Source organism: Manis javanica, chromosome 1 (assembly GCF_040802235.1).
Source record: "Manis javanica isolate MJ-LG chromosome 1, MJ_LKY, whole genome shotgun sequence".
NCBI classification, from domain to species: Eukaryota; Metazoa; Chordata; class Mammalia; order Pholidota; family Manidae; genus Manis; species Manis javanica.
In genome coordinates, this window is record NC_133156.1 from 152,749,142 (window position 1) to 152,761,307 (window position 12,166).

General features: G+C 43.5%; 1 protein-coding gene across 9 annotated transcripts in view; it reads right to left on the bottom strand.

The window, feature by feature from the left end:
• Positions 1–12,166, bottom strand: part of LIMS1 (LIM zinc finger domain containing 1) — a 194,685-nt gene that overhangs the window by 35,448 nt on the left and 147,071 nt on the right. For 6 of the 9 annotated variants that reach the window (XM_037015438.2, XM_037015439.2, XM_037015441.2 and 3 more), the window contains exon 2: positions 1,208–1,367. In XM_037015438.2, the coding sequence (XP_036871333.1) occupies positions 1,208–1,367 (160 nt within the window). Of the gene's footprint in view, positions 1–1,207; positions 1,368–5,727; positions 6,561–12,166 lie in introns of those variants that run through there. The other 3 variants (XM_017680433.3, XM_017680432.3, XM_073238767.1) reach the window with 3 other exon arrangements.

Sequence of the window (12,166 nt, forward strand, 5' to 3'; positions counted from 1 at the left end):
GGTCTTACGGCTGCAGTTTAAGCAGGGGGGAATATTTATTGGGAAAGGTGTGGTTTACTCAGAACAGGGAGGGGGTTTGGGGGAGCAGGGGCTATACCCCTTTTTGTCCAGACAGGGTTGGCCTGGGAACTGTCATGGTGCCAAGGGGTGTGATCTTCAGTATGCCTAGGAGCATTGTGAGCTCTGGGGTAACTGTAGGTCATTTCTGCACCTCCATCTTGAATATAGTTGGTCTGAACAGTTAGGAGCTGCAGTCTGTTTTGCCATCAGTTATGTTCTGAGAATCTAGCTGGTTTATTTTCCCTTAACCTGTTCAGCCAGATGGCCTCATCCACTGGCCTCAAGCTTTTCTTGACTCAACTAGGGCCCAGATCTTTTCCTGGGCTCCACTCCTGTGCCATAATGAATAAAACAGTGTTCCTCAACCAGAATTCATAAAGCTGTTTCCTGAAGCTCTGTTCTACTCCTGCATTTCATGAGCCCAGGCTGGGGAAACAGCTTTCCTGCAGGCTGGCCTGAGGACCTCACTCTCAGGAGGCATTGTTTCCACGGCAAAATGCTGTCTGAGTGGCAAATGACTTATTAGTGACCTTTAAAAACCACCTTTCCTTCCTCAGGAATGGCTTTTAAAACAGGAAGATTAAAAATTCTCCCAGGCAAAAGATACCAAAAAGCAGCCGGCTCTGGCGGTCATGTGATTCTTTGTACATATACTGTCATGCAGGGGGACACATGTGCACAGATATGCAAATATGCAAGGAGCAGACTGGGAAAAGTGAATTATCTAATCAGTCACACACATACACCACACTTATCTTCATGAACAGCATGAAGTCAGCTTCAGATGACCAGTCCCAAGAGCAGCTATGTTCTTGGGAAGGCGGTTTCAGTGATGCTGAGAGTAAATAGCAAAGGAAGCGGAGACCACACAGAACTCAGGAGGATCAAGAAAGACAGTATTTGGAGAAACGGTTAAGACACACAGGAGAGCTACACATGGGCAGGATACCCCCATACTCGCTTCCAAACCAGAGCCGCCCCAGAACCCCCAGTACTTGCCTCCAAATTCAGACCCCCCCGAGAAAACATGCGAGCAAAGCTCCGCTGGCAGCCTGAGAGCAGTGGGGAGGGCAGGGCATGCGCGGTGTTCCGGAAAGGGGGACGCTGGGGAGAGGGCCGGGGGCCTCGCGTCGACAAGCCGACTTACCTCATAGAAAAGGCCCTCGGGGAACTGCTGGAAGCACTGGGCGCACACAAAGCACTGCTCGTGGTACAGTTCACCGTTGCTGTTGACGATCTTCTCGGCGGGCGCGAAGCCACCCTTGCAGCGCTCACAGGTGGCGCTGGCCAGGGCGTGGGCCATGTTGCTACAGGAGACAAGGGGCAGGACATCACTGGCTGTCGGCCTTGTCTTGGCCACGAGGCCGAACGCCACCATGAGCCAAAGAGCGCATTCTTCCTGATCACAAACACCGAATTTCACCCGCCAAGCCCACCTCCCGCTGTGCCCTAAGGACTCCACTCCAGCTGTCCCCTCTCTGCCCTAGCATCCTAGGTTCTGAAGGGGCCTCCGGCGTGGAGTCTGTTTTTCTCTTTCTGTTTGAGTTTTTCTTATTGAAGTATAGTTGATATACAACATTATATTGGTTTTAAGCATACAACACAGTGATTCAACAGTTATCTACATTATTAAGTGCTCACCCCAAGTAGTGCGGTTATTATGTGCCACCACAGTAAGATTTTACAGAATCACTGAATATTCACTACGCTGTACTATCAATCCCGTGACTAACTTATGTTATGACTGGGATTTTGTGCCTATTTGCCCCTTAACCTACTTCACCCACCCACACCAGTCCCTCCCTGGAGACTGTTTTTCTCTAACACTTTTGGCATTTCTCTTGCTAAACATAACACAGGTGAGTTCCTACCAGCTGTGAGGAGCTAGGGGCACAGAGATCAAAAGTCAAGAGACGTCCTCAAGGCACTTGAGTTTATATTTTGATAAGTAGCTTAATTAAAAACCCACAAGTTAGTATAGCTCAAAGCCAACTCCTCTCCCTTCTGAGAACAGAATCTAACTGCCTGTCCACTGAGTGCCATGTCAAGGCCTAGACACGGGATCTCTGGGGCTAGCTCCTGTGGACAACTGCTTCAGGAACTCTTAAACCAGCCAATGTGTCTTAGCCAATAATCTAATCAGGAGGACAAAATTTTAAAATGTGCAAGATCCAAAATACTGAACACTAATATTATAAAATATATCATAAACCCATAGGGTGTTATATTACGAAGATCCATTACATTTTACAGATGATGAAACAGAGGTTCTGGAGAGGTGTGGTCATTGGCTCAGTGTCACAAAGCTCACCAGTTAATTAAAGATACAGGACCAGAATCCAGGTCCCCACTTAAAAAATCACAACCAGATCACAGTACCAATTTCAACCACTGGAGAGGATGTGGTAAGGACAGTACCAGGCTTTACCGATCAGGAAAATGAGACCAGTCCATGGAGTAAGGACTGACAAGCCAGGGGACTTGGTAACGAACTCCCTGGCCAGTCATGCTCCTCCATGAAACACTCACGAGGTGTTCAGCGAGCAATCCCAAGTTCCCGTGAAGCACTGCTCAGTTTGGAAGAAGAAAACCGTTATACTCAAGCATATACCTAGATAATTACTTGTTCTCGGAAGAGCCCTTGGATACCACATAAAGAACGGTTTTACTTCTGAGGGCCTCAAGTGGAGAAAGGCCCCTCGGCAGAGCAGGTATTGGCCAACTGTCCACCGCCATTTGGCTGGGTATTTTCAGATGCCCACTCAGAGCACCAGCTCCACCTGTGTGTCTGGTGCCCAGCACAGCCCCTGGCCACCCAGATTCGGAGCCAGTGCACCTTGTGCAGTTACTGCCCAGGCTCTCCCAAACCTTCTTGGCACCCAGCAAGGCCAAGGGGGCAACAGGCCCCACTGCACAGGCAATTCACACCTCCTGTCAGGTCTTACTGTTTACTCAGCAAACATGTTCAGACTCACCTAGTTTCACCTCTATGCTGCCCCAGTGCAAGACAGCTTTGCCTTTTCCCCCTAGATGTTTCAAAGAACAGTATTCCCATTTTGTAGCCTTGCCATAACCACCCCCATTCAAAAGTACCATGCCCATAACCCCATAGCCATCAAAACTCAACTTCACTTACTAGGCTTAAGTATAGTAATAAATGGCCACCAAAAAAAGGAGGGGAGATAGGGAGGCAACCTCACTGCTTGGCAAACCTGGCCTAAGTCTCATATTAATATAAATTTTCTACTTTGTCATTTCAAAGTTACTGTGGGTTCGGGAGAAAACTGTAAAATTCTCTTTTTCACCTGGCTTTGTTATAAACCAGAAGAACTGTGGCAGTTTTACCAAAGCTCTTGAAGATGTTTTGTGCATCCCCTTTTTCCTGACCAAAATCCACAGGTGTCCCTTGATGAAGTATATACTAAGCCCACACCTGCCCCAGTAATTCTTAGTACTGCTTTGAGGATAAAATAAGAAAAAGTTTATAAAACCACTTTGGAAGCCAGAAGATACCACTCAAATATAAAGCATCATTACTAATTTTAAACCTTGTCAAAACAGTCACCAAATCCTCAATGCTTTTAATAGAACTTCAAAAAGGCTGGAAGAGAGGAATGTTCTGGGATGTCCTGATTCATGATTACCTACATCAGTGGTTCTCAAAGTGTAGAGGCCACTGTGACCCTTTCAGGGGTTCAAAACGTCCTCCCTTTTCCAACTATATCTCTGTAGGAGGCCATATTTTGATATACTTTATTTAAAACAACTATTACAACAGGATGAATACAGATGTGAGAAACTGTCATTTATTAAGACAGACATTAATGAGATTTGCAAAAATGTAATACAATGCCACTTTTCCCACCTAGCTTTTGTTATTTTGGAAACAGCTATTTTTCATAAAAATTAAATAATTTAAATATTTATTAAGATATTAAAGGTAATGAGTTTATTTTTAACAAATATTTAAAAATTTTAAAGTTTTATTTTTGAATACAGTAAATATTGATAAACAAAATCTCTTTGGGGAACATGATAATCTTTTTAAGAGTATAAAGGGGTCCCAAGACCAAAGTGTTCACCGCCAACATGTTTATTACTCATTATGGTACATACTGGCTAGCCTGGCTATATTCAAATTCAAATACTTGAATAGTTAGAAAACAGGTAGATACAGTATAAAAACTAGCACATAGTTTTCCCCATACACAGGAAAAATAAGTTTTTTTTAGAGATAATGCAGTTGGTGTATTTTTGAAGGAGTATTCCTTTTACTAACAAGTAGCAAAAGAAAGGAAACAACATTAGTGGAAACTTTCAGAAAAAAAAAGTCAATAATCTCAACAACCTGCTGAACTAATTACATTTCCCTTTCTTCTCTGCTTTCTGACCCTCTGGCACTATGCATTTTTTTTTTAATGGACTGTTTTTAGAGCAGTTTTAGGTCTGCAGCAAAGCCTAGCATAAGGTACAGAGATGTCCCATACGCCTCGCCCCACAGCTGCCTCCACCACCACCATCCCCACCAGGGAGGTAGGTTTGTTACAACTGATGAACATACACTGACCTATGTATATTTTTTACAGTTGATTTTTATATGTCATACTACATATGATAGAAGTTATTTTTTTAAGGTCATGATCATTATTAAGCTGTCATTTAGTTATAATTAATTGGCAATTTTCAAAAAATGATTTTCACTAGAAAGTGTTGATGACAAGGAATATATATGTTGGGGAACATAGAGTATACACATGTAAAAAGCCTTTAGTGTAGAATCTTCCTTACGGGCCAGTCACAGCTGATTTACCTTATCTACTTCCACAAATGTGCTACACAGAAAAGCTGATGTGACCGAGGTCATCTTTATTCAAGTGTCACATTTATCAGAGTATGTGAAACAAATTCTCTGCCAGAGATGCAAAAATATGCAAAATCCAAAGAGCATGCTGAGAGTCCCCCAAGAACTTTGGTTACAATGTAATTATATCTGCCCAATTATTCTTACACAGAGCTCTTTATGAGTTGTAAAAATATCTGTTGCAACACCACACAGAATGGATTAATAGAAATAGAAAATCAGGTCAGTTAAAATCTCCTGAACTCTTGACTGACAAGTCTAGGGGTGTGCAATATAATTAATTCCCAGTCATGACTCTGAATGAGGTCAACAGTCTTATATGAGTTCACCTAAATATGCTGCACTTAAAAAAACACTTTGCTAAAACTCATTTAATAACATGAATTAGACTAACTTTCAAGAGTTATCGGCATGTTTTATTTAAGTATATATTTGCTGGTTACACAGCATCCTTATTTATTCATTCATTCATTGAGTCCCAGAGACGGTATTAAGAAACCCAGTTCGTCTACTTTAAACTGCTGGTTGTTCAACCTAACAGACATGTGTGTGTACCCTGATCATCTGTAAAGCCCCCAAATGCCCCGGAACTGCGGGGCATTCTGGAGCATAAAATCCTTCTCTCAGAAACCCTGACCCCAGAGCTCCCCGCCTCCCTGACGACTCCGGATGCTGCTGCCCACGGACCCCACCTGCCGACGGGGCAGCGGCCCTCCAAGGCCCCCATCACCCGGGAAGGCCGCTCCTGGGCTCCCTGCAGGTGCCGGCGAGCCCCGGCCGCCTGGATCAAGGGAGGGGACACTTACAATTTCGCATAAAAGTCACAGAACTCCTTGTAGACTTTGACGTCGCTGCGCCTGCGCTGCAGTCTGGACTCGGCCCTCTCGGCCTCGTCGGCGGCGGCGCGGCGCACGCTCAGCGGGGCCGCCCGGGGGGCCTCCTCGTGCTCGGGGATGGCCGAGGGGCGCGGGCGGCCCGGGCCCGCCATGGCGCCGCGGCGCGCGCCGGGCACAGGCAGGCCTCCCGCTTCCCCGAGCAAAGGGCTCGGCCGGACGACGCGTGAGCCGGCGGGTCAGCCCCGACTCACGGAGACACGGCCGGCAGCCCCGGGCATCTGGCGGCGCGGGGACACGCCTGCTGGCGCGGCCTTCCTGCGGGCCGTCCGCAGGCACGAGCACACTCAGGGCCGCCGGGCCAGCTCCAGGGGAGGGGCGGCCACGCGCCCAGGCGTCACCGACACCGACGCCGCGCTCCTCAGCCCTGCCGGCGAGAGCCTCTCGGAGAGCCCGCGAGCGCCCCAGAAACCCTGTCCTTCCAACACGCCCCCCGCCGGGGGGTGCTGCCCTCACGCTCGCTGCCCGTGCTGTAAGGCTGCCTTCCCACAGCGGTGCCACCCCGAAACCAGGAGCTACGTTTGCCTTTTACTTATTTTGCTCTTGGATCCCAGTAAGGGCTGGATAATGTGTTCACGGAATGGGTGCAGGAGGAGACGGGAAGGAGCTGGAGTCTCTGCAGAACTCTATTTGGCCCCGGCTAGTCCTGTAAGTTGGGTGAGCCAATGTTTCCCGGGTCTTTCGCGACTAAGTAAGGATGCCGCTGGCCTACCTGCTCCATTCCTTCCCTCTACTGTCATCTTTAATAGTTTTAGTCATGAAGATACAAAGTAGCACCAGGAGCAATAAAGGGGTTCAGAATCTTTCTCACATCCCAATGTCCCATCCCAAGGTACCAAAGGGCACTTGAGAGAGAAAATCTAGAGAAGAGGTAAAAGGCAAACTGACCAACAGAGCAGGTCACCTTAGAGGCAGGAGAGGAGAGCCAGGAATTCAACAGCAGACAGAACGCAGCCAGGCTGCGCAGTAATAGCTATAAATAATGAGATCTAAATGTTACTAAGTACCTAATAAGGTAGGTATTACTTACAGATGGGGAAACTGAGGCCCACAGTGGGTGAATAGCTAGTAAGCAGGTAGTAGAGTCAGGATTTAAGCCTAGGTAGTCTGGTTCTGGAACCGATGCTATTAACTACTGTGGAAGACAATGATAAAACATAATTACTGGACAGCAAACAGGTGAACTAGAAAAGATCAGGTAGTGGGTACAAAATGGGGCTAGAAGCAGAACATGAGATCTAGTTTTCCCACTCTGAACACTAAAGATCTCAGAATACATGCCAGAAACTCAAAGCCTGCAGGCTATGAATTCTGCCCAGGCCCAAAGCCTGTGGCTGTTGGAGCAAAAGACTCACCATTTTTAAATAAAGAAACTACCTCATAGTCTACTTTTTTTTTACAATGCCCGTGTGGAATAGAGAGAGGAGGCACTGGGCATGGACAGACACACATACAGACCAGAAACACACTGTGCTGACTTAGGGGTACCATGGTACGTACGTAGTGGGGAGCAACCTGAGCCTCCTAACCAGATAACTTCTTCCCTCTTAACCTGATTATTTTCTCTCTATTCACATTTTTACTTTACCTAAGACACTCCTTGTTTCAAAATATCAATCTTTAATTATCTTTAAATTTCTTTAGTTCAGTATACTAGGATCAAGCCCATGAATATGGGGACTTGGCCTCCCCTGGAAGATTTTAGACAATACCTTGGTGAAACAGAAGGAGGTCCCCCCACCACTATGATCTTCCAACTCACCAGTTCACATTAACTTCATATAGAGGTAACTTATCCTGTATAAATAACAAACAAGACAACTGACCTTAAGAGAGTTTAAGTGGCCTGCTCCAAGTGGAAGGTCCCAAATTCAGACTCAGACACCTGCCTCCAGTTTTTACCTCTTTGTGGAACCCATCCTGTAAGGGTGCTTTCAGCATCTGGTATATTTGCCAATGCCTAAGGAAGGAAGCTGTCAGGCTCTGCTTGCTTTCATTACAATATTCCTTACAGGTTTAATCCATACTAGGTAGTAATTGCAAATCATGTTCATTCTCCTGCCAGGATCATATCAGCAGACGCAAAGTATCCTGCCCACACAGAGGTAGTGTCACCTAGAGACATGAGCCTGCAGAGCAGAGCACCAAGGCAGGGAATGGGCGGCTCCTTTTCCCTTCAGTTCAGAGACTCCAGGGGAACTGGGGACAGAATTCAGCCTCACTTCACATGCCAAAAATGTAACCTCCATGAGTGTAGGAACTTCATCTTGTTCATCCTATACCCCAGCATCAGGAACAGAGCACATCACTTAGCAGGTGTGCAGTTATTATCTGCATATGAATGAAATGGGGTTAATAACCCATCTAACCCATTTACTTTGTCTTGCAAACCATGAAAAAATGAAAGAGCAGATCAGCTACCAGTCTGATAAGCATTCTGAGTCATCAGTAGACCAAAAATGTAACTAATAATTTTATTAACTTCATAACAACAAGTATTATTTCCACTAGACAGAAAAGTAGAGCTAGATAAAGCTAAAGGTCAAGAGCATGTAACAAAATCAGTTCACTTATCTGCCAAGGAATTAAAAATGAAGAGAAAGATCCACAAGCAAAGTTCTACTTGTTATTTTGGAATAATTACACAGTCACAGGTAAGTTCCCTAGATTGTACAGAGAAGTCATTCGTGTCCTTCACAGTCTCCCCAGTGACTACGCTCATGTGAATGTAGTACACCATCCAAACAAGGAGTTTGACATTATAGGTCTTTGTCATTTTGTCACAGGGGTAAATACCTAAAACCACCACCCCAATTAAGATATAGTACTTTCCTCACCACTAAGATCTCCCTCATGCCATCTCTAAATTAAACCTACCTTCCCCCGGGCCCTGTAATTCCTAACCCATGGCAATCAGCAATCTGTTTTTCTTTTGGTTTCATTGATCTACAATTACATAAGGCACATTATGTTTACTAGACTTCCCCCAGCAACAAGTCCCCCCATATACCCCATTAGTCACTGTCCATCAGTGTAGGAAGATGCTGTAGAATCAGTACTTGTCTTCTCTGTGCTGTACAGTCCTTGCCCTGCCCACACCCACATTATACATGCTAATCATAATGTCCTCTCTTCCCCCCACCCATGCTTATCCCTCCCTTCCCACCCATCCTCCCAAGTCCCTTTCTCTTTGGTAACTGTTAGTCCATTCTTGGGTTCTGTGATTCTGCTGATGTTTTGCTCCTTCAGTTTTTTTCTTTGTCCTTATACTCCACAGATGAGTGAAATCATTTGGTACTTGTCTTTCTCTGCCTGGCTTATTTCACTGAGCATAATACCCTCTAGATCCATCCGTGTTGTTGCAAATGGTAGGATTTATTTTCTTCTTATGGCTGAATAATATTCCATTGTGTATATGTACCACTTCTTTATCCATTCATCTACTGATGGACACTTAGGTTGCTTCCATTTATTGACTATTGTAAATAGTGCTGTGATAAACAGGGGTGCATATGTCTTTTTCAAACTGGGCTCCTGCATTCTTAGGGTCAATTCCTAGGAGTGGAATTCCTGGGTCAAATGGTATTTCTATTTTGAGTTTTTTGAGGAAACTCCATACTGCTTTCCACAATGGTTGAACTAATTTACATTCCCACCAGCAGTGTAGGAGGGTTCCCCTTTCTCCACATCCTCACCAACATTTGTGGCTGTCTTTCTTTTGGATGGCGGCAATCCTTACTGGTGTGAGGTGATATCTCATTGTGGTTTTAATTTGCATTTCTCTGATGATTAGCGATGTGGAGCATCTTTTCATGTGTCTGTTGGCCATCTGAATTTCTTCTTTGGACAACTGTCTGTTCAGCTCCTCTGCCCATTGTTTAATTGGATTATTTGCTTTTTGTTTCTGGAGGTGCATGAGCTCTATGTATTTTGGATGTCAACCCTTTATTGGAAGTGTCATTTATGAATATATTCTCCCATACTGTAGGATGCCTTTTTGTTCTATTGGTGGTGTCCTTTGCTGTACAGAAGCTTTTCAGCTTGACATAGTCCCACTTGTTCATTTTTGCTTTTGTTTCCCTTGCCCGGGGAGATATGTTCAAAGTTGCTCATGTTTATGTCCAAGAGATTTTTGCCTATGTTTTTATCTAAGAGTTTTATGGTTTCATGACTTATATTCAGACCTTTGATCCATTTTGAATTTACTTTTGTGTATGGGGTTAGACAATGATCCAGTTTCATTCTCTTACATGTAGCTGTTCAGGTTTGCCAACACCAGCTGTTGAAGAGGCTGTTATTTCCCCATTGTAGGTCCATAGCTCCTTTATCGTATATTAATTGACCATATATGTTTGAGTTTATATCTGGACTCTCTATTCTGTTCCACTGGTCTGTGTGTCTGTTCTTGTGCCAGTACCAAATTGTCTTAATTACTGTGGCTTTGTAGTAGAGTTTGAAGTTGGGAAGTGAGATCCCCCCACTTTGTTCTTCCTTCTCAGGATTGCTTTGGCTATTCAGGATCTTTGTGGTTCTGTATGAATTTTAAGACTATTTGTTCCAGTTCATTGAAGAATGCTGTTGATAATTTGATAGGGATTGCATTAAATCTGTAGATTGCTTTGGGCAGGATGGCCATTTTGACAATATTAATTCTTCCTAGCCAAGAGCATGGGATGAGTTTCCATTTGTTAGGGTCCTCTTTAATTTCTCTTAAGAGTGTATTATAGTTTGCAGGGTATAAGTATTTTATTTCTTTGGTTAGGTTTGGTCCTAGGTATTTTATTCTTTTTGATGCAATTGTGAATGGAATTGTTTTCCTGATTTCTCTTTCTGCTACTTCATTGTTAGTATATAGGAAAGCAACATATTTCTGTGTATTAATTTTGTATCCTGCAACTTTGCTGAATTCAGATATTTGTTCTAGTAGTTTTGGAGTGGAGTCTTTAGGGTTTTTTATGTACAATATCATGTCATCTGCAAATAGTGATAGTTTGACTTCTTTACTGTGGCTAGGACCTCCAGTACTATGTTCAATAACATGGGAAGAGTGGGCATCCCTGTCTTTTTCCTGATCTTAGAGGAAAACCTTTCAGCTTCTCGCTGTTAAGTATGATGTTGGCTGTGGGTTTGTCATATATGGCCTTTATTATGTTGAGGTACTTGCCCTCTATATCCATTTTGTTAAAAGAGTTTTTATCATGAATGGATGTTGAATTTTGTAGAATGCTTTTTCCACATCTATGGTAATGATCATGTGGTTTTTCTTCTTTTTGTTGATGTGGTGGATGATGTTGAATGATTTTCGAATGTTGTACCATCCTTGCATCACTGAAATGAATCCCACTTGATCATGGTGTATGATCCTCTTGATGTATTTTTGAATTCGATTTGCTAATATTTTGTTGAGTATTTTTGCATCTATGTTCATCAGGGATGTTGGTATGTAATTTTCTTTTTTTGTGGGATCTTGGCCTGGTTTTGGTATTAGAGTGATGCTGGCTTCATAGAATGAATTTGGAAGTATTCCCTCCTCTTCTATTTTTAAGGAGAATGGGTATTATGTCTTGTCTAAATGTCTGATAAAATTCAGTGGTGAATACGTCTGGACCAGTTTTGTTCTTGTGTACTTTTTTGATTACCGATTCAATTTCATTGCTGGTAATTGGTCTGTTTAGATTTTCTGTTTCTTCCTTAGTCAGTCTTGGAAGATTGTATTTTTCTAGGAAGTTGTCCATTTCTTCTAGGTTTTCCAGCTTGTTAGCATACAGATTCTCATGGTATTCTCTAAGATTCTTTGTATTTCTGTAGGGTCGGTCATAATTTTTCCTTTCTCATTTCTGATTCTGTTGATGTGTGTAGATTCTCTTTTTCTCTTAATAAGTCTGGATAGGGGCTTATTCGTTTTGTTTATTTTCTCAAAGAATCAGCTCTTAGTTTCATTGATTTTTTTTTGTATTGCTTTATTCTTCTCAATTTTATTTGTTTTTTCTCTGATCTTTATTATGTCCCTCCCTCTGCTGACTTTGGGCCTCATTTGTTCTTCTTTTTCCAATTTCAATAATTGTGACTTTAGACTATTCATTTGGGATTGTTCTTCCTTCTTTAAATAGGCCTGGATTGCTACTACTTACTTCTTAGAACTGCCCTTTGCTGCGTCACACAGAAGTTGGGGCTTTGTGCTGCTGTTGTCATTTGTTTCCATTGCTTGATCTCCATTTTTAATTTGGTCATTGATCCACTGATTATTTAGGAGCGTGTTGTTAAGCCTCCATGTGTTTGTGAGCCTTTTTGCTTTCTTTGTACAGTTTATTTCTAGTTTTATGCCTTTGTGGTCTGAAAAGTTGGTTGGTAG